Source organism: Papio anubis, chromosome 5, assembly GCF_008728515.1.
Source record: "Papio anubis isolate 15944 chromosome 5, Panubis1.0, whole genome shotgun sequence".
NCBI classification, from domain to species: Eukaryota; Metazoa; Chordata; class Mammalia; order Primates; family Cercopithecidae; genus Papio; species Papio anubis.
Window position 1 is genome coordinate 41,144,294 of NC_044980.1, and position 23,758 is coordinate 41,168,051.

A 23,758-nucleotide genomic window follows, 5' to 3' on the forward strand; every position below is an offset into this window, starting at 1 on the left:
TAGTATTTACACTCAGCAATAGACAAGATAAAATTCTCCTCCTTATCACTCTCCTTTCATAAATGACTGCTGAACCACATGGAGGAAACTCTGTGGTAGCCAAAGAGTACTTAAGATACTGGGAAGGTCTTGGCTTCTATTTGTTTTTTGCATTTTGTGTGTGTGTGTGTGTGTGTGTGTGTGTGTGTGTGTGTGTATGTGCAAAATTCAATAACCATCCATAAAATACTCAGCATGTGTCAGGTACATAGCAGGTACCATAGGACACAACAATGTATAAGATATAGTCCTTATCTTTCGAGATAGTTCAGTGTATTAAGGTAGGGGGTACAAAAAGCACTACATTTGGTTGAACCACATGACATAATGATTTTAGGGTCCAATATAGAGTTGACATGGGCAATTTCATACAGTTCAATTTAATACACATTGGAATAAAATATGAGCCATGAGAGAATACAATAAATACCACGTAAGCTTACTATAGGGCCAGATACTATTCTAACTACTTTAAATGTAACAACACTTATAATTCTCACAACAATCTTATGAGGTAGGTACTATTAGCATCTTTATTTTAGAGATTGAAAAAAAAAACAAGACACAGAGGTCATCAAATTTAGATAAGATCATATAGCAAGTAAGCAGTAGAACTGGGTCTTAAACTAAAGCTTACTCCAGAGGCTGAGTACTTCAACCACGGTGCTACACTCTCTCCTTGCGAGAGAGGAAAAAAAGGCTACAATTCTAAAGCAGAAGCATGCATTCTCTTGGGGTAACTGGGCAAAGCTTTGTGGATAAAGTTATATTTGAAATATGGCTTATAGGACAAAATCTATGAAGGACTGTTTCAGACTGAGGGGAAAGAAGAGGAAATTACTGGTAAAAGGGCCAATGTAAATGGATACAATGAAGCAAGAATGCAGGGAATATAAACATAGGAGTACATAGGAGAAAAGGGAGATAAGGCTAGAAAAGTGTGTAAGATGAATGCTGTAGAGTTTTCTGAATGTCAGGGAGATAAGTTTATTCATAATTTAGAGAACAGTTTGGAGCTACTATAGATGACTGGGCAGATGAATCACTAAATCAGAGATAGGCAGGAAGAATTAATCAAGCGCAAGTAGGGTGGCTTGGAATAGGGAAAAATAGGAGGTAGGAAGAAAAATTAGGAAGCTAGGACAAGAGTCCAGCTAAGAATGTATATGGACCTGGACAAGCAAGATGAAGTTTACTACATTAAAGTTTTGTCCTGCAAAAGTTTTTATTGAAGTTAATGTAACTCACAATTGTTGGAATGTTTGTGAACTTCTAGCATTCAAGCAATTCATGTGCTGTGCCAATCTAATATGATAATATTTTGGAATCCTTTCAAAAGTTGCCTCTGATCTCAGCCATTAATATTCATGTTCAAATGCCTATTTCATGAAACCTTAGACTAATTTATGCTCCAACAGGCAGTCAATAAAACTTGCTCCAGTTGGATATTCATTTTATTTTGAGGTAAAAATGCTATCAATCACAAAATTTACACTTTTATAGGAATACATGATAAATTCAGTGAAAAGCAATGACTTTTAAAACAGGGGAAAAATCTCCCTCAGAAAGATGTGCAATCATCTAATTTTTTTTTCTCCATATGTGTTGAAAGTCTTATAAATTTGGCCCAAATGCTCATCAAATCCTCTGCCAATAAATAATCATGACAGAGAAATAAAATTCTTGAAAAAACACAAAGAACGTGCAACTACAGCACCCTAGCTGAGGTGCCTGTCTTATTTGGGAGTACTAAAAATGTTTTGCTTTTCTCTAGGAGATTGTAACTCTTCTTATTCTTCTCCCCAGAAACAAAAATAAGTTTTCTTTGTAGTAAAATTATAGCATTACTTCTTTAAAATATAAAAAAGTTGTCTGGATATCTCTTTAAACTGTAAACTCCCTCAACATTCTTCTTATCCTAAGTATGTGTTTTTGCTCATATTTACCCTGGGCTGACCTTTGCACAAGTGGAGTATGCTGCTACCCACGTACGTGAACTGAAAGGTCCTTTTGGGGTTACTAACCAAAAATATATCTTTTTTTCCCCCAGAAAATGTTTCTAAAGAAACTAATCTGTGGAAGGCATGTTAGCATGTGCTCACTAACACAAAAACGCACATTCACATGGATTAAGACCTGTTGCAGGCACAGCAAAGCCCTAAGGGCTTACTTAGCAAATGGGACAGATAATTTTTGGTGAAGAAAGAGGTTACAGCAAGAGGTGATTCTTTAGGTGGTGCATAGCATGGGTTAATTTGAGCTGGTCTGGTTTGACCATATGTGTCTCTCCAGAGCTGCTGAAATATCATGACTTCTCTCATAGACTAGCATGGAGAACAGAGGGATTGCTTCAGGCCATAAGTATCAGGTTTTGACTGAAACTTAAAGGTGGGTAGGACTGATATATATTTATAGAATCCAGGGCGGGGTGGGAGGAAGATAGATTCGATGACATGAGCAGTGTACCAGAGGAGGGAATATACAGTGTGTCTGGGATTCCCAGGTAAGTAGCGTGAACTTACAAGCTGGGGTGGGTGTTCAGGGTCTTGGGAAAGGTTTGAAGTTTAATGTTTAGGTAGTAGGGAGAGCATTACAGATATTTACTTAGAACGTAAGAAAATTATTGTTGGCAGGAGAAGATAGATGCAAGGAAGGAGAGATGGGGCAGCGGGTGGAAAGAGAGAGGAGGGAGATACTGCTAAATGGTCACTGCACTTCACTGACTGGTAGGAAGTTGTTCGACACATCCTCCATACCTAGAGGTTATATTTCAACAAGGCACAATGTTTGGGCTTCTTAGACCCAAGTATAAAGTAAAGGTGGCTTGGAGAGGGCAGTGGCATTTATTTTTTATGTTTGGTAAGTTCTGGCTAGGATTTGTCCTGACGGGGTTTTTATTTCATTTTTTCTTCCATGGGGTTTTGTTTTGAATCTGAGAACTTAGAAAAGTACATATAGGAAACATGCAAATTACAATTGTATATTCTCAGGACATTTCATGTTAAACACTAACTTTTCATGTGAAATTATCTCTTTAGGGAGCATGTGAGCTCCTTGATATCAGGGCAGTATCTTACTCTGTCTTCCTCAGGGCATACAGCTAAAGGTTGAGTACACAGCAGACTGTTAAATATTTGTGATATGGTAAAAACATATACAGTGACAGAGTGAGGGGATGTGAGCACTTGGGTCTATCACATCTGGATGTGAGGCTTATGATGATAAAGGCGATGATATGTTCAAGCATGTGCACTCTGATAGGTGCCCACTGTTACAGACCCTGATATAGGTTACTTTAGCCAATCATTCCTGCGACAGAGAGCAGGTAACTTTTGATAAGAAAAAGCTGGAAAGATAGGGGAAGTCAGTATCTATGTGATTTACCACATATGAATGATAATTAGCTAGTTGTCTTATGTATCATGAAGACAGGAAATCAACATATGCCAAATGACTGGTACGAAGTTGTTCAACACATCCTCCATACCTAGAGGTTATATTTCAACAAGGCACAATGTTTAGGCTTCTTAAACCTTGTGACCTAATAAAGAAAATGACTTAACAGAAATCCTACTGCCACTTTGGGGGACAGCAGAGGGTAAAGTATTATGTATCAGGAGGATGGTTTCAATGTGAAGCATGTAGCATTAGTAATGCATGTTTAACTGATTACTTCTCATTTCCTTACAGAATATAAAGGAGATCACTCATCTGTTGCATGAAGGAAGCTTTGGAATATACTGGCTGGGATAACCCAAACACAACCAAACAGCCACTTCTTTTACAACCTTTTGTGTTAATTAGGAAGCAGCTTAGCATGTCAGATGCTTCTTAAACAGGAGGGCTATAAAGGATTTGTGGTCTGGCACAACTGACAATTGAATGACAGTTCTTAAAAACAGTACCAACTCTCCTTTTTGGTCACCTCCAAGGAAATAATGTTTAAATCTCACATTGGAAATTTATTCTGCAATTTAGTCATAAAATTCAAATTATGATTTCATGACTCCAGAATTACCAACAAGAATAGCAATATCTTAACTGAATTAGGTACTCTGTCTTCCCTTCCCTTATTGCATAATATGGACTCTAGCATATACTTCCACTGATGAAAAATATCCATCCCTAAAATTTAATTAAACAAGTACCTACTACTATGGATCAGAATTTTTTTAGGAGATGTAAGGGATTTAGAAGAAGCATAAAATTTAGGCTTTGCCTTAAAGTTCAATAGAATTAATTCATTCATGCAGTCCACACAATCTGGTGAGTTCTATATGCAGGGCTAACAAACACACTAAAATGTCAGGAGGTAAACGCTATCATGTAGTAAAGGACAAAGTTCCACGGAAGCAGAGAAGGCAGAAAATTGTTCAGGCCTAGAGAATTTGGAGAAGCTTCCCCACAGAGTTGATGTTGGGGTTCTGTCCTGTGACTGAAGAGGAGATTGTCAAAGGACCAGGGGGGAATGTGTAAAGTCATTTTAAGAGTAAGAAAGAGCTTACAAAAGGCATAATTCTGAAGCTTAAGGCAATCTGGTTGGAGAGACAAGTTTAACTTTCTATCAATGTAATCCTTAGATAAATACTTCAAGATAATAATGATAATAATTTTAAAAAGAATTTGGAAAAAGAGGCAGTTTCCTAAATTCAATAAATAATTGTTGATCCATGATGTATCATTTCCTCTTTTTTCCTCCTTCATTAATTTGACCTTACTTAACCTCCAAGCATAAGCAAAAATAGAAAAAGCAGCCTTGCAGAGAAGTTGTATTAGTTTGTTTTCATTGCTGTAAAAAAGTACCTGAGGCTGGGTAATTTATAAAGAAAAATGATTTAAATGGCTCACAGTTCTGCAGGCTGTATTAGCATCTGCTTCTGGTGAAAGCCTCAGGAAGCCTATAATCATGGTGAAGTGGAACAGGTCTCTCATAGGGCAAGAGTGGGAGCAAGAGATTGAAGAGGGGGGTGCCACACACTTTTAAACAACCAGATCTCATGAGAACTCACTCACTATGGTGAGGACAGCACAAAGAAGAGGGTGCTAAACCATTCATGAGGAATCTGCCCACATGACCCAAACATCTCCTCCCAGGCTCCACCTCCAACATTGGGGATTACATGCCATCCAAACTATATCAGAAGTTAAGAAACAAATCCTTAAAAAATGTTTTGCTTGCCTATAAAATTTCATCTCAGTCACTATTCCAGTTACTAACATCCCAAATAAAACAGAGAAGGATAGTAGCTTAATTACACTAAAACATGGAAAATATCATTGAAGGAAGAAAAAGAACTGAAATTCTTACTTGTCTTTAGGCCTGGATTAACACTTTGCAGACTCCAGGATGCTCTGCTAAGGATAGCTGCTGTGGCTGAAACAGAAAGAGAAGAAAACATTAGTCATTCCTGTCCTAACAATCTCATACGACCCTATATAAACTAAAAATAAAATCCTCAGCTCCCCAAACCAACTGAATGGACCCCTTCTTGGCCAACGGGACTCCAGAGAAACTTGAAAACTTGGGTTCCTGGCCACAATGGGAAGGCAAGTCAGATATGCCTCCGCTTTGGAGTTCAGTCACAAGTGACCAGCATTAATGTTAAAATAGAGATCATAAGACCGACAAAATAGACTCTTTGGGCAAAAAGATACTAAATTATAAACAAGACCTTAGGCCATGCAAGGCAAGGGTTAAGTCACACCTGTAGGCCATTAATCTTGCTAAACAGGTCATTTTGTGGCTGACTCTGACATAGCATCCTTATCTTAATTTAAATATTTCTTTTGGCTAACTCTAAGCTTTTGTACAAAGTTTTGTTCCTTTAACCAACTGCAGATTAAAGAATCTCTGAACCAAACTATGACCTGCAAGTCCCCACTTGAAGATATCCTGCCTTTTCAGGCTGAACCAATGTATACCTTCCATGTACTGATTTATGTTTTTGCCTGTAACTCCTGCCTCCCTGAAACATGCAGAACCAAACTGAATCTGACGGCCTTGGGCACACTTTCTCAGGACTCCTTGAGACTGTGTATACTGGTGATATGGACAGGAGACAGGGAAACACTGGGTAGAAGAGGGTAGTTCCTGCGCAAAGGTCCCACCCTCAAGCCTGAAGACCTGCAACTCTAAATGGAACAGGCATGTCCGTTTTCATGTCCAAAAAGCTGCCTTTTGGCCCAAAACACCCCCTATCCTGCACCCATATAAACTCTGAAGCCCAGGTTCCAGAAGCAGACCAGCAGACCAACAGACCAGCACACCAGCAAGCCAGCTGACCAGCAGACAGATGGTGAAATGATGTGGCAGAGAGAGAGAGAGAGAGAGAAGAGGACCATCTGGGTGCTGAGAGGAGCTTGGCTGGGGGAGGTTGAAGAGTCCAGCCACTGGGTGGCTGGACTTCAGAGGAAGTTCACCTTCCCAATCCATCCCCATTTCCCACTCCCCATCCATCTTGCTGAGAGCCACCTCCACTACTCAGTAAAACCCTGCACTCGTCCTTCGAGCCCCTGTATGATCTTATTTTTCTAGGACACTGGGCAAGAGTTTGGAATACAGAAAGCTGTCACTCTGGCCCTCTGCCCTTGCTATAAGGCAGAGGGTCCATTGAGCTGATTAACACTCCAGCTGTCTGTGGACTGCAAAGCTGAAAGAACTTTGTAACACTGGGGTTGCGGGCACCCCACCCCTAGACACTACTGCAGGGCTAAGGGGCCAAAGCACTTGCCCCAGCCTCTGCACCTGACTGTCTGTATTCTCCCACTAGGGGTTTGAGCAGTGGGGCAACTGAACAGGTGAGCCAGACCCCTGTCGCATGCTCTGTGAGAGGATCAGGGAACTCACTCATTTCAGTGGGGCCACAGTCACTTATAATAGCCCAGAATAAATCTCTAAAATATTTTACAGTTTGATTTTTCTGCTAACACCTCTTATGGCATCATTTTCAAATGACAAAGTATGATTTCTCCTCTCATAATAACCCGCTTTTTAAAAATTAAAATTGTGCCTAACCTACCTAACCTCTAAAAAGAACTCATAAAAATCATATCAAATGAAAACCTGGTCTTAATTACCTGTGGTCTCAAGCCTAGACACAGTAGGGAACAATTTTAAAAAAAATGATTTCCTACATTATTTGAGTTTAAACTTGAATCTTATTTGTAAGAATGAGGAGAAATAGAAATTCTTTTTAAACAGTATGAAAATAAGTTCAGTAAAAAAAGTTTATTTTTAGAAATAAACATGTGAATGATCCTGGAAGTAGGGAGGGAATGAAGGGAGGTGAAAAGCTCAACATGAGAGACACAGAAGTTTATGATGTGAGATGATCAAGTTTATGATGTGAGATGATCAGTATAAACACAGTCATAATTTGATTGACATTAGTAGTAGGTGGCATAAAAAACAGGAAAAAATGAAAAATGATGAATGTAGTGTCACTCTACTTTTAAGTATTACAGTGGGTTGCTTTGTAAGCATCCCAGCTAGAAAAGTATGCATCTCTTGTCTGGGTTTGGTAGTGAAAGGTGTTTCTCCAGAATTCCCCATATCTGATCACGTTACCTCTAAGTTATTCTTAGATAACTTTACTGTGATAACTTAGATAACTTTACTGTGAGCTCAGGCTCACAGTAAACATTGAGTTTTACCTCCCAGTGAAACTACTGGTGATATTGTGAAATACCTATTTGATCTTGTTTCTGTTTCTTGACACAGTTCCTAAAATCCTTGGAATCTCTGGAGTGATAAGTGTTTTTCGTATGCTAATGAGTTGTCTGATGCCTGGGGGCTCCTGGAGAGCCTCAGGATGGGGGATGGTCACAGGAAAGACCAAGAGTTGATTAGAGGTTGAGACAGTTCAGCCCCACTCTCCAACCTCTGGGAAGGGGAGAGGGACTGAAGGTTAATTTGATCACCAGTGGCCAATGTCTTACTTAATCTGAGAGATTCTGGATAGCTGAACATGGGAAGATGCTGCACTCAGAGTGGTCATGGAAACTCTGCAACTCCAAGTCCCATATCTTATCCTATCCATCTCTTCATCTGTGTCCTTTGTAACATCCTTTCTAATAAGCTGGTAAATGTAAGCAAGCTGTCCAAAATTACCAAACCTGAGGAGGAGGTTGTGGGAACCCCAACTTACAGCTAATTGGCCAGAAGTATAGGTAACAACCTATTACTTGCAATTGGCATCTGAAGTGAGGGGCAGTATTGTTGGACTGAGCCCTAAACCTGTGGTATCTGATGCTATTTCCAGGTAGACAGATAGACTGTCAGAATTGAATTGAATTAGAGAACACCCAATTGGCGTCCCATTGAAGAGCCTGTTGGAGAATTTGTGTGGAGAGAGATTCCCACCCAGGACTAAGTTTCAATCTTTTATCTTGCCCAAATTCCTACCTAAGGGAGTCATGACCTACAAACCAAGGGTTCTCATTAGATGGGTTTTATTTGACCCTGTATATTGTGACTTGATTTTCAATCTGACTCTGGCATAACATTATGAGACAAGGAAAAAAATATTTAACCCCAAAATATATTTCCTTGTCATGCCTTGAAATGGCCGTACAAAGTCTTTTATGGGAAAAATCCACATTCTATAGCAAATCCCCTTCCCCCTTTGTTTTCCTTCCTTCCTTCCTTCCCAGATCCAGGCAATAATCAACTAAGAGCCAGGCACTGTTTTAGGTCCAATAAGAAACATATCTTAACCTGAATAGTCCTTTCCATTAATCCCAGGTCTTCAGACAAACTCAACTAATTGTCAACCAGAAAATGTTTAAATTTACCTATAGCCTGGAAGCCCCCTGTTTGAGTTGTCCTGCCTTTCTGAACCAAACCAATGTATTTCTTAAATGTATTTAATTGATGTCTTATGCCTCCCTAAAATATATAAAACCAAGCTGTACCCTGACCACCTTGGGCACATGTTCTTAGGACCTCCTGAGGGCTGTGTCATGGGCCATGGTCACTGACATTTGGCTCAGAATAAATCTTTTCAAATATTTTACAGAGTTTGACTCTTTTGGTCAACACCACACACATTTTGGTGATCTCTGGTCACTAAAATATTCTGTGTTGTGAGAGTATAGTGGGAGAAAGTGAATTTATTTTGTTTTCTACATACTCTCAGATTATTAATACTTTTGTTTCAGTCCTTAATAGAAACCCACAGTAACAATGCCAAGAAATCTATTTCTGATATAAAACAAGAAAGAGAAAGAAAATAAAGATGTACTGGACAGTGAGCTGACTCATTCCCATCTCTCTGAATGTCAGAGCCCGGTGAGTCCAATTCACCTTCCCCGAGCCGCTTTTTAATGTACTTTTTCATTAACTCCTCTCAGTTAGCTAACTGGGAAGCAGCCTTTCAGCTGTGAAAGTGTTTCTTTTTTATTCTCTCTCTAAATTTTACTAATATCTTCATCTATAGATCATTTACTCTCATATGCAATAAGAAATTATGACAAAAAGCAAACATTTTCCTAGAGTAAATAAAGTACTACACCTTGATTTTAAAGTGACCAGAAAGCAAAACTGCATTGTAACAATTCCTTCAAACATACTTGCTGCTTTGATACTCTAAGTCTTTATTATTACCATTATTTTCTAGAACCATTCCCATCACCATCACAGATCTTTGCTACAAATCAGAGAACACTTTGTTTCATTATTTCTTTCTCTAAGTTGAGCACTAAAGGAGGACCTTTGATCAAGGTTCAGTAAGTTTGTATAACTGACAACTATGTATTACTTGAGAAAATTTTGATAGTTCGAAGGATGAAAAAAATTAAGTTAATCAAAATAATAACAAAGAAAGTGAAAGGAAACTTTTGTAGGTAATAGGTTTATGGCATACATGCAGTTATAATTTCATGGATGTATACTTATCTCCAAATTCATGAAGCTGTATACATTAAATATGCACATATTTTTGTAAGCCAACTATACCTCAAGAAAGTGATTTTAAAAGTATGTTAATTATGGGATAGCACATAAACATATGTGTTATTTTGGTCAAAATTACGTAGGAAGTTTGTCTCAATTTTCAGCTTGAATCTGAGAAAACTAATGGACGACAATTTCCAGGCCTAACATCAGCAGTAAAGTTGATGAATTTTTCCATGATGGCAGAAATGGAATGTGGGGGTCAGTTATGAGACCCTAAGGAGAGTGTAGAGCCAGAGCTCAGGCCTGGAAATGCTTGGGGAGCCCTGGCCAGCCTTGAATCTTCACAAACCAGCATTTAATTTTTTTGCAAGCAGACATCTGGTGACTTTGCCTTTACCGTGCATTTGGTGACATTTTCACAAACCAAAAACTCTTAATCAGCTCACACTCCTGAAAATATGTAATGAATCAAGACATAAAAGGAACAAATGGTACCCTCATGGAAAGACTATAGATTTATGCTACTGCTGAGAGGGTGCTCGTTAAAAAGTAAAGCACAATGAACAAAATTGCGCTGGCTTAGCAAATGGAAGTGTCATTCTCAGTCATCAATTTTAATTAGTGTCAGAGCCATGTACCTAATATCTACAGGTGCTGAGCAGTAAGGGAAAAACAAGTAAAGGAAGACCATATGCAGAGAATCACATCCAATAGTAACAAAATTAATGAAACCATTACAAACTGTGCTCTTGGTTATGATCTGCAAGGACTCCATTTATTAACTATTCCCAACAAATCAATAAATAGGCACTTTTAAATGCCGGGTTATAAAATAAACTACCTGCAGCCCCTGGCCTCAGTGAGTCCAGTTTTCTAGGCAGGGATCTATAAAGAAAGAAGGATCAAGCATTGGAGGAACAATGGAATATCTGTTAACAAATTTGGACAAACTTCCTGGGGAAGGTGACTCCTTGAGACAGGTGCTAAATTTGGGATAAAGGGTAATGTAGAGGAAAAGAAAGGGCAGTTGAGGCTAAAGAAACAAAGGTGCAGAAGGTACAAAGGTACAGAAGACACAGCCTGGGCATATAAAGAGTTGTGATGTGTTGGGAGCGCATAGATGGAGCTGAGGATGTGTTGAGTTAGGGAAGAAGCAGGGGCACATCAGGGAGAACCTTGCCAAAGAACTTAATTTTGATTCTGCAAACATGGGGAACTACTAATTTGCTATGCTTTGAGGTGGAGCACCTCACAGTGGACTTACCAAGACTAGAACCGACTCAACTTCCCAACAGAAACACGTATCTGGGTCTTGGTTTCTCTGTGTTTAAAATTGGGAGAGTAAAAGTATCTATACATATATAAGATTTAAATCAGTTAGTATATGCTCATCATTTCATTTACAATACAATTAGTGATAAGTAAATGTTATACATGCTTATCATTGTTATTGTTTTTGTCATTGTTATTATTGCTAGCCACTACCTTGACAGCTGGGGCATGTCTTTTCCTATGGAGAAGATGCCTATGGAGACTTTGTGCACTTAGGGTTTTGCTGATGTGAAGATGGGATGTTGTCATAAACCCAGCTAGACTATTTAGGTCCTCCCGGTGCAGGCTGCATGTAGGCAGTGGTTTCTATTCTTTAAGAGTGTTTGGCAAATGTATCAGTGGAGTAGGGGATGGAAATCTACTTATGGCAATGATTCATTCAGCCTGAGACTAAATGTAGTCAATCCCAGTTCTCTAGTGTGTTATTAAGGGAGCAAGAGTAGGAGAATCAATGTTCTGGCAAGAGTAATAATTCACCAGTTGGATAGCAATGGCATTTTGAAACATCCCTGAATAGACAGTGCAAATACAAGTAAACATAGTACCATATACAGCAACTGTTCTATACAATTACAGGAGGTAATGCATGTAAAGGGCCTCACACAGCATTTATTAAATATACCAAGTCTAGGTCTTTGGTCCAGATCGACAGAGTCTGAATCTCTAGGTCCCTGGTCACTCTACATTTTGGAAAGGTCCTGAGAATATGTATGCTTACCTTGCCCTTCCACACCCCTCCCTGACAGGTGATTCTTATGACAAGACACAAAATGTGTTCAGGACACTTTTCACTATACCTTCTTGCGCTGATCAGAATCACCATATCCTCTTCAGGGTTCTGCCTCTAGGGCTTCCCCACTATGTGCCACAGTTGGTACTCATGAGGAGGCATTTGATAAAGTACATGCTGATTGATTTATCTCAATGTCACAAGCATTCTGGAAAGTTATACTGATGAAGCCAGGTTGCTGAAGTGTTGAGCAGAAATACGCTTCAGGGATCAATTCTCAAAGAACCAGGTGAGACGTGTGATGCCCTTAGCAGCCAGGCCCCCTCCTTTTGCTCTGTGGTTGGATACTACTCAGTGGGTCCTCAGGCTGCAATCCTCTTTTTGATCATGGCTACCCCTTGGCATACCAAGTCCACCAGGCCTGAGTGCAGTGACAGCTCTACGCTGGAATTTCCTTTCTTTTGTGGCTCAGTGAATTAATTACATTCCCATCCATAGTTTCTCCTGAACCAAAGTGTATTATCTCGTACATGTTATGACTCTTGGCAGCTCTAAAGAAGCCTGTGTAATCTAAACAGGAAATCTCTGAGCCTTTCCAGGAGACAGTATTACCTCTCCACATCTCCACATCTCCGTGAGGGAGTGTATTTCTTCTATACTTAAACAGTAAATCATACGGCATATTACATGAGCTAGAGAATTTAAACAAATAAAACAGGAACTGTGAAATGGTGCTGGTGGTTTCAAACACTTTTTAATGCTTTACAGTAAAATAATAGATAACAAATTTGGAAGAGAAACCAGTGTCATAGAAAAAAGCACATGTTTAAATAAATCTGCAGCGGCCACATGTTGCTGTAAATGTATTTTGAGAAAAGCAAGGCTTCAAGGTAACGAGAATCAATGTGCAATGATAAAGACCTTCTTTTCTCACAGGTCCTATCTCTGGCTTAGAGAGACAAATGTGGAAGTTTCCTAACAACTTCAAGCTTCACATATTTATTTCCTGTCTAGCAGTGCTCTGCTTTGTGAGTTTTTCATAAACATCCTCCTGACATAAGCTTGTGCATGTGCTGAGACATCCGCTTGCAATTACAGACAGATACTAGAGTCTGGCTTTTCTAATGTAGTCCCTAGCATAATAAGGCCAGTTAAAGGTGCAGCAGTGACGTCCAGGGAACACACTGGTGGTGGTGTTTTCACAAAGAATACTGAAAGGAGCAGGTAATATGAATGCTGGCTCTCGGCTGGCCTGTATCTTCCTTCTGCAAAGCTTCCCAGTAATTCCTCCAGTTTTTCCTTCCTACTGTTACAAGAGCAGCGAAACATCCTGCCCAGCTAGCCACCCTGAAAGCTGCTTTTCATTACGGAGAACAGCAGAGGTGTCAACACCAGGCCATAATCAGTAAGAGAGTTTTCTATGCCATGTGATCACAGGAGTGCAGATTAATCACAGCAATGCTAAAAGGAATAAACAGAATCACAGTTTGGCACTGTGCCAAGATTAATTCTAGGTAGGCCAGCCAGGAACATAGGACTGAGACTGAGATTGGAAGGATATTCAAAGAGAATATTAGAAGGTTAGATGGAGATGTAACGGAGAATGATAGAAGTGACTATCTCTTCTCTTATAATGTTAGCATAGATGTTTTTAAGATTTGTGATTTCACTCATTCAAAATAGTAGTGAGGAGGCTGATTTAATTAAGCCTGGAGCTCAGATGGTGACTCATAGGTAGTGTGCTGGAGCCACCTTCTCTTCCCAGTTCTGTGTTCAGTTGCATCACGTTATCAACTTTAAATCAGCCACAGTGGGAATATTTACACCAAAATAATTGGCAAGTCCAACAAATGAAGACTTCCTACCTTCCAATCCTGTGCAAAAGCATCCACCTTTCAAGGTCAATCTGAGTGTCTTCTTTAGGAAGCACTTTTTCTTTCTCCCAGTTGGGATCCATCTCTGCATTCTTTGTGCTTCCACAACACCAATTTTGTTTTTAATATCTGGACAATGGCACTTATTATTCCATGTCTGATATGTTAGTTATCTAACTGCCCAATGAATAATAAGCTTGAAGTCTGAAGGTAAGGATCATGGCTCATTCTCCTTTTGATCCATCACAGCATTAGCACAGTTCCTTAAATATGGGGAGTGCTCAATACATATTTGTAATATTACTAAATATTTTACTTTCAAAAATGTCGTGAGGCATTATGATTTTACTTATAATAGTACTTTGAATTTACCATACATTTTGTGGTCTCTGAATCCTCAGTTTGCACAAAAGAAGATTTTAAAGTACATCATCAGATCCTATAACAAGTGTCCTTTTGGAACCATGAATACTCAAATTTGAGGTAAAGTCAACATATTTTAACTAGGTTTATGACATCTGGTCCCTTGCTAGTGTTTGATAAGGGAAAAAATAATAAAAATAAGATTAATTTCTTCCACTCACTGTCACCTGCATGAAGGCATTTGTCTGGTTTTGCATGCAGCAGCATGTTAGTCTTTTGATACTGACATATGTGGTGCTTGTTGCTTGCTTGCTACTTGTTTACTAGGATGATACTGGTAGTAGTTATTCTTAAGTCCCAGGAATTAGTTGTTTTGGCAAATCCACAGATCTTCTTGTTCAGACCAGGTGCCATTCAGCATGTCAGAGGTGTCCTAAGAAAGCATATACTTTGGCAGAGGCTTTAAGGTGTATTTTTCCCTCTATGGGCAAAGGCATCTTTCATAAACAGGTTGGTCTGGGCTCCTGCCACTCTGTCTGTCGTTTCCAAGCTCACTCTTCAATTTCCATCCAACATTTCTTGAATAAATTTCGTTCTCTTGGAAGTAGGTATTTCAGAGCCAGAAAAAGTAATCCTGAGTTAAGAGTTGCTGTGTGTGAGTACTTACAATGTGCTATGTCTGTCCTATGTGCTGGAGATTCAATGGTAAAAACAGCAGATGGAGTTCTGCCTCCCTGGACCCATGTTCCAGTGTGTATGGGGACAAACACATAAGCAAATAGACGTGTACTATAATGCCAGGCAGCTGGGAAGATGTGGGGAGAGTGGCTCTTACAGATCTGAAGGTATGGTAATGAGCCACACAGATGTTTTGTGGAAGAACATTCCAGGCAAAATGAAGCAAGAATATAGGCCCTGAAATGGATTTGAGGAGTAGAAAGGAGGTGTGTGTGGCAGGAGTAGAGAGAGTGAGGGAAGAATAGAAGGATTTGAGGTTGTGGAGGTGCAAGAGGCCAGATGTTGCAGGGTCTTGAAGCCTGGAAATAAACTTATGAACTGTTCACCATGTCAGATTCCATAAAATAGGCCCCAGTAAGCTGGAATTGCTATTGCTATCCCCCTATGATGTATCTTTTCCACTGCGATCCTTTACTGTCATAGTTGGGAATTGGGAGGTCTTGGGGATGGGTCCTTAGGCTATGTGGTATGTGGCTTTAATTCACTAATTAACTTTATTCCATGGTACTTGGTCTGGGTTACAGGCACAGACCAGAGGGCCATTTGTTTTTTTAAGACATATTATTGAGCACCTATTATGTGCAAGGCACAATACTAGGCCCTGGGATACAGTGGTAAACAGACTAATGCTGGTCCCAGGGTTCATTTCTCTCCATTCCCCTAAACGGACCCTTTGCCCCAGACCAACATATCTGCTTAGGTCTTTGTCTACCTTATACCATTCCCCTTGCTTTCTCCAGAATGGAGGGAAGATCAGAGGCAATTTCCATCTATAAAGTAGAAATAATATTTCAAAAAATGATATAATGTATGTGAAGTACTGAGCAGAATGCTTGGCACATAGTAAGTGCTTCTGATTATGATTGCTGGTGAATTAATGGTATTTATTATATATGTCACTCATCTGATAGTTAATTATGTCTTATGCTGTATCTTGCATTATTTGTTTTGCATGTTTATGTTGTTGCTCCCTCAATTAGATTGTAAGTCTGTTGAAAGTAGTAACCTCATTTTATCTTTTCCAACTCTGCACACAGCAGGCTCTCAATAAATATTTGTAATATGTTGACTCTCTGACCTTTTATTCTAACAACCTCTTTTTAAATTAATAAGCAGTCTTAGCAGAAAAATACACATATTTCATGGATTTATCTGTCACTTTTGTACATAGTAAAAAAGAAAACTTTGATGTAGCTCCCCTCACATACTTGAATCAAACATTTTAGATTCACTTTCTAAAGGGCAATTTTGGAAAGGAATTGTTGACACTCTCTTTTGGTCAACATGGAAGTGGTTCCAGAAACTATTTTGCAGTAGAAAATGGAAGCTCTACTAGAAAGCGAATGAAGATGGATAAGGTGACAGTCTACCTAGACATGTCCCTGGACAATAAAGTACCTACCTGATGCTTAGTTTTTTGAACTTTGCCCTTTTTGTGTTGTGCCTTCTGAAGTTCTTGGCTCTATTGAGAAGTATCCTTTATGGGCACTGAACTTTAAATCTAAATCTAACTTCAGTTAAAAATTTTAAAATGAACAATTAAATGAGAGTCAAAACCGTAATCAAATCACACAACATCGTTTAAGGTGGAAAATTATACCAGGTATGAAAAAAAAAGTTTCATAGCTATAAGGCAGGCAATGCCTTAAAAGTCTAGAATATACATTTCGTTTCCTTGTTTGAATTCTATTTAACGTGATGACAATACGACATAAAGAAACAAGTCAAAAGCCTCATTGATAAACCATACACGGCCACTCCACTGGCCATAGATGTCTTGCACAGTGTGTCTTTGTGTCAGCCTGAAGGGGCAACCTGCCCCATATGCTTTTTGGAAGAACAGGGACACTGTATGGCTTTAAGTATTCCCTGATCGAATGTGGGAAAAGAAGCAGTTAGCCAAGTTCTCAACACAGTATTTATTGTGCTGAGGCCAGGAGGTGAGGGGGGAGGGACAGAACTCCCACACAACTTCTGCCTTGTTCTACTTTCTGGTGGGTATAAGTTAAAAAGGTTGACAAAGATACCTCTGGGTAAATGATGTAAGGAAGATCCAGGGCTTCAAGTTTAGGATCTGTAGCAAATGCTGTGTTGGTGTGTGTGTGTGTGTGTGTGTGTGTGTGTGTGTGTGTAAAATGAACTGCCTAGCATAAGCTAGTGCCACTGAAGAGCAACCAAAATAATGTGTGACCATTTAGATTACAAATGAGTTTGGCTTGCTATTGGCCCCTTGCCCTAAATTAGAAAACCCAGTGTTCTTCTTCTTCTTCTTTTTTTTTTTTAAGGGAATGAGCATGTACAAAAAGAGGATCTATAGAAGCCAGAAATCGTTGGGCCACCCACACCTTTTCAAACAATAATCCCAACAAGACATTTCTCTTTCTAAAGAACACCACCAAAAAAGAATTAAAAACCTACATGGAAAGCATCCTCTATTTTTGGCTTCTTAGGGGTTGTGCCCCCAGGAATTTCCTTTCCATTCCTGGATCTTTTAAGTCCCTGTCTGAATGGCTATCTCTATTTCCTAATTTCTCCTCTTCTGAATCTACTTTGGTTTTACTTCTAATCCTTCTGTTCCACTAAAGCTGTTCTTATCAAATTCAATAGTCCCTTCTTATTTCTTACATTACTTAACTTCTCAGATGCATTTGATCCAGTACATTACTGTTTTTTAAAAATATGCTCTTTGCTTAGATTCGAGGATGCCTGATCTACTTGCTGTCACTTCTAGCTCACCGAGTGTTCTTTCTTGGTCTCCTTTACTGCTTCTCCTCCTCTGCCTAACCCATAAATATTGTCCTGTCACAAAAATCTTCCCTCCAATAGTGTAGCTTTTTTTTTTTTTTTTTTCTCTTGCAAAGGGAATCTCATCAAGTCTCATGGCTTTAAATATCAATCTACACATTGATGGTTCCAAATTTCTATCTTCAGTCTGAGCCTCTTCATTGGACTTCAGACTCTAATCAGCCTCTTCAGCATCTTCAGTTGGTATCCAATAGGCATCTCAATCCTAACACAGAACTCTTGACTAATGTCTGAAAAAAACGATTCTTTCTAAATTCTTCTTTATCCCTGAAAATTGTTTCACCATCCACTCAGATACTTAAGCCAAACACTTCTGAGTCATCTTTGTCACTGCACTTTCTCTAACTTCCTCCAACTCATTTTTTAAAATTTTTTAAAATTATTCTTTAAGTTCTAGGGTACATATGCACAACGTGCAGGTTTGTTACATATGTATACTTGTGCCATGTTGGTGTGCTGCACCCATCAACTCGTCAGCACCCATCAACTCGTCATTTACATCAGGTATAACTCGCAATGCCATCCCTCCCCCCTCCCCTCTCCTCATAATAGGCCCTGGTGTGTGATGTTCCCTTTCCCGAGTCCAAGTGATCTCATTGTTCAATTCCCACCTATGAGTAAGAACATGTGGTGTTTGGTTTTCTGTTCTTGTGATAGTTTGCTGAGAAGGATGGTTTCCAGCTGCATCCACGTCCCTACAAAGGACACGAACTCATCCTTTTTTATGGCTGCATAGTATTCCATGGTGTATATGTGCCACATTTTCTTAATCCAGTCTGTCACTGATGGACATTTGGGTTGATTTCAAGTCTTTGCTATTGTGAATAGTGCTGCAATAAACATACGTGTGCATGTGTCTTTATAGCAGCATGATTTATAATCCTTTGGGTATATCCCCAGTAATGGGATGGCTGGGTCATATGGTATTTCTAGTTCTAGATCCTTGAGGAATCGCTATACTGTTTTCCACAATGGGTGAACCAGTTTACAATCCCACCAACAGTGTAAAAGTGTTCCTATTTCTCCACATCCTCTCCAGCACCTGTTGTTTCCTGACTTTTTAATGATTGCCATTCTAACTGGTGTAAGATGGTATCTCATTGTGGTTTTGATTTGCATTTCTCTGATGGCCAGTGATGACAAGCATTTTTTCATGTGCCTGTTGGCTGTATGCATGTCTTCTTTTGAAAACTGTCTATTCATATCCTTTGCCCACTTTTTGATGGGGTTGTTTGTTTTTTTCTCATAAATTTGTTTGAGTTCTTTGTAGGTTCTGGATATTAGCCCTTTGTCAGATGAGTAGATTGCAACAATTTTCTCCCATTCTGTAGGTTGCCTGTTCACTCTGATGGTACTTTCTTTTGCTGTGCAGAAGCTCTTTAATTTAATTAGATCCCATTTGTCAACTATGGCTTTTGTTGCCGTTGCTTTTGGTGTTTTAGACATGAAGTCCTTGCCTATGTCCTGAATGGTATTCCCTAGGTTTTCTTCTAGGGTTTTTATGGTTTTAGGTCTAACATTTAAGTCTCTAATCCATCTTGAATTAATTTTCGTATTTAACCATCAACAAGTTTTTTCAGTTCCATCTCAATCCATTCACTTCTCTCCATCTCCTTTGTTATTATAGCCCATGCGCCAGCACCTTGTTCCTGAAATCAAATAGATTCCTAACTGTTCTTCCTACTTCCACTTTTGCCTTCCTTCAATTAACTACCAAAACAACTAACCACCAAAACAATTAACCTTTTTAAGGCATAAAGATCATGCTACCTTACTGGCTAAAATTCTCTAGTGGCTTCCCATGTAATCAGAGTAAAGTCCAAATTCCTTATCATGGCCAGCAAGATCCCCAAGTGGTAAATATGATCACAGATCATTAGTATGATCTTTCCTAACAGAAAAATGGGAACCAAGTTGTATGTTGTAAGCAAGCAGCATAAGAGCGTGAGTGGATACTATGACCTCCAAAACATTCTAGAAGTCACATTAAAATGTGGACTATTTGTAATACTTATTTCCAATCATTAGAATCTATCTAAAGCTTCTAGGAATTTACATTGTTTTCCCTCTGCGAACATTTTCTTACAATAGATTGGCATATGTGGGTATATTTTAGAAATACTACAATTGGTAGTCACATAATTTTCTTTAATTATAACTCAATTAATTGTATGGTTCCCCCCCCCCCCCCCCAAATTTCTACTGCTGTGATGCAGGCTTAGAAAGTAACCTCCCTTGTTTCTTGAGTTTCTTGAGTTTAGCACATAATATGTGCTGACTTCACAAACAGACACATACATAAAGGTAAGGGGATGATATATACATACTGTTTGAAAATATCTCCCTTAAATCTATTTCTTGACGATGAAAAATATTGTGATGAAGAGCTAATTACACATAATCATTTGTCAATACATTTATAGTGAGCATTTCCTAAATGCCTAGCTCTTGGTTAGGTTAGTACTAAAGAGAACTAGTTGAAGACAGGATTCCTGAGCTTAGAAGTTACAATCTAGTCAGAGAGCAAAACTAACAACAGAACAGCTGTCACCAGAGGCTCCTAAGAGCTAAAATGTTTAGAACTAGCTGATGCCCAAGAGTGATACATTTCTGCTAAAAGTTTCTGTAATTAGTAACATGAAGAAATGAAGGTATAGGTTACTGGTAAAGCTAGAAAAAAAAATCCTTATTTTTTCTGTAGCAGATTTTTTTCCTTTGCTGTAGAGTTTACAAAACTTTAAGGGTACATTCTTGCTAACAGTCCATGTTTAAATTTCGTCAGAAGCAGGTATGTATTTTTTGCATATCATCAGGGTGCAAGGAATGCCACATTATTGTACTTCTCTAAAATGATTTAAGTCTGACTGTGAGCCTGCCCAACTTTTACCAAGTTAGTGAGATACTCAATTTCAGCCATCACTGTGGTTCCGTTTGCTACTACTGGGTCAAGGGAGGGTCCTTGGAGATCTTACACAGGGATACACATTTTAAAAAGCCTTCATCGTTTTTCTTTTTCTTCTCCTTGGGTCTTAACTCTCCTTAACTCCAAAGATGCTCACTTCTTTGCCACAATAGGTAAACAAACCTAGGAAGAACAATTCTGTCCTAGGCTTTCAAACTCCCTGGAGCCAACAGAGTAAAAAGATTTGGCAGGAACAAAGTGCAAATTAGTACATCAATAAATACTCCCACCACATTAAATTGCTAATGTTAAACTTCCATTCTAACCAAATGACTCAGAAGTGTTGAAATAGCAGTATTTTCCTTCAGTCATTATTTCCTTGGAATTGTAACCTAGAGTAGAGCAGTAATCTGTGTTCCATGCAAAAAAAAAAAAAAAAAAAAAAAAAAAAAAAAGTCCTCTATGGCCGATAAAGCTTGCTATTCAAAGTAGTATGGTCTGTGGGCCAGCAGCATCAGCATGCCCTGGAAGCTCCTTAGAAATGCAGGATGTTAGGCCCCACCTCTGACCTTCAGAATCAGAATCTGCAAGGTCCCCAGGTGATTCACGTGTGCCTTGAAGTTTGAGAAGCACTTCTCTAGGTGGTTTTCCTCCCTTTTTCCTTTTCTATTTCTCAAACACAAGGCATAATCTTAGCATTTCTCATGGACCCTGAAAAAAACTTAGATGAATAATGAAAGTTATGCTTTTAAAAAGGGTTTCTTTCTGTTCTCTAACATTTGGATGAAAACGGTATCACAACATCTGAAATTAAGTGATAAATAGACTTCCAATGGGAAGAAATTTCACATTTTACTTCTGGAGGGAACAAAGCATAGTTACGTTCTGGTTCTAAATTTATGCTGCTAATTTTACTAAATTGTGTATGGAGGGACTTTTGAGCTGGGATTACTAAGCTATAATTTGAGAAATGAAAGGCTAGCATTTGGTTCTGGTCCCAAACACAGTTTACAGACCTCTTACTATAGACAGCAAGAAAATGTCCTTTGAGCCAGGGTACAAGTAGTTTTCAACAGTCAATGGACTTGTGAAAATTCTATTTGGCCTATAAAATTTGCACTTGAGTCAATCATTTAGACTTAGCAATGCCAGTTTATTTTCCAACTAGATGATCCTTTCTCCTAATGTCCCTACCTTTAGTAGGGCAAGAATCAGGAATGTTTGCCTGTTGCGAATACCCCAGTTCTTCCCTATTCCCCATACCCAGTGGAGATTAATTGGAGAAGAAAAAAGGATTAGCTTAACATTTTGTATCATTTTCACATTTCATGGCATTTAGATACGTCATTCACTCATTCATTTATTTGTTTCTACTTTTGTCTATTTTCTAATAGCTGTTTTTAAGGCTCTTTTTATGTCAACATAATGTCAAAGTCAAATCCCTGAAATAATTTACAAGTGATTTTTCCTGTTTTTGAAATGCTGTTTTCTCAACTCTGCATCTTTCCACAGTGATGCCTGGTATAGAGGATTACCAGGGAAAATACTTAATTTGTCCTTTTCTTAAGAACATTTATTAAGTAGCTATTATGTGTACAATTAGTCATCAAACATACATTAACCAATTTAAGAGGCAAGAGTTGTGAGAAGTAGAGTATAAGACAAAGCCCAGTGCTTAAGTAGATTACAGTTTAACTGGAGAGCTCAGATAGAAACACACACTGAGAAACAACAGCAGAAAGGATAACTTGGACTTAACAAAGTATTACTAGAGAACCCAACACATTGTCTGGTGAGTCATTACAAACTAGGTCAGTGATGTGGTTGGGATTGCTGAAAGTTAGAACAGTTTAGGAAGGCTACATGGATTACAAAAGTCCTTGAAGTGCTCCCTGAAGAATGGCGAAGTAGGTATTACAGCAAGAGAAACACCAAGAAAGCACAATCAGAAAAAAATATTATGCATTTATGTAGACTTTGAAACATCTCTATCTGAAATAATTATAAAAACAAACTCTCCTCTGGAAGAGCAATTTGGAATGATTCCCGGCATTTTATGAGTAAGTGAGGCTTGATGTGCAGGAGTGCTATATCCCAAATTTATGCAGATAGGACGGGAGACTTCAGGGGCTATGCTGCATGCTTGTTAGGCTGAGAGTTTCTAACCAGGGGCCATTACAAACAACACTGTTTGTGAGGGTCAAGGCTTTGGAGTCAGATGGAAAACTCTCCTGGAAGGCGCAATTCTCATTTTGAGAGCAAGTGCCATTGTCAAATGAAAAGGTCCATTTTAGATAAAAGTGTTTCTCCAAATAAACATTGGAATGAAAATTTGAGATGGTAGCCTATCAAAAATACATCATGTCTTTTCTCTTTGTTTATACTCTTTGTTTCTGAGAATACAGATAATAAGGGAAAGAAATGACAAATAATTATACAAACTGTAAAAAATCAGTAGTTGTATTGATCTACAAGTCAAGGGACTACCCATTTGTAATGTGAGGTTGTGTCTCAACCCACATGCTAGTTTGATATACTGAAAAAAAACCAACCAGTTAAATTCTAGAAGCCAGTGGTAACTAACTACTGAAGAACTGTTTGAAAATAGTAACTGAATTACTATTCAGCCAGATTTTCTTCCTAAAACTTAATTATGCATATAATAATGGATTTTCAAATAAATGCTAAGCTTATAAAACCCTATCCTAAAGTTATATACAGCTAATTCCCTCATTAGAAATGTTTTCATCTGCTGTAGACTTGCTTCTGGTTGAAGTTCAGAACTCTGTATTACGTGAACAGCAATTTTCAACTATTATATAAAGCCTCCTTGTCCTTCTATCATTCAGACAAATGTCAGAAAGGCCAAACTTGCAGAGAGTGGAATACTGTTTATTCATTCAAGAAATATTTGTTGGATGTGCCCACATACTATTATCCTAAGTATCATGCAGATACAGAGATAAATGTTATAGCGGATACAGACATAGCTCTAAACTTCCAAAATCATATAGTCTGATAAGAGACAAAGACATACATCACACATGGATCTAACATTCCACAATCTTACAGTCTGATTG

General features: G+C 38.6%; 1 protein-coding gene across 5 annotated transcripts in view; it reads right to left on the reverse strand.

The window, feature by feature from the left end:
• The window catches only part of GHR (growth hormone receptor), a 300,380-nt gene that overhangs the window by 91,916 nt on the left and 184,706 nt on the right, over positions 1 to 23,758 (reverse strand). For 4 of the 5 annotated variants that reach the window (XM_021939160.2, XM_017959340.3, XM_017959337.3 and 1 more), the window contains 1 exon segment: positions 5,348 to 5,413. The exons of the other annotated variant lie outside the window; for it this stretch is intronic. In XM_021939160.2, the coding sequence (XP_021794852.1) occupies positions 5,348 to 5,413 (66 nt within the window). 5 annotated transcript variants of the gene reach the window in all.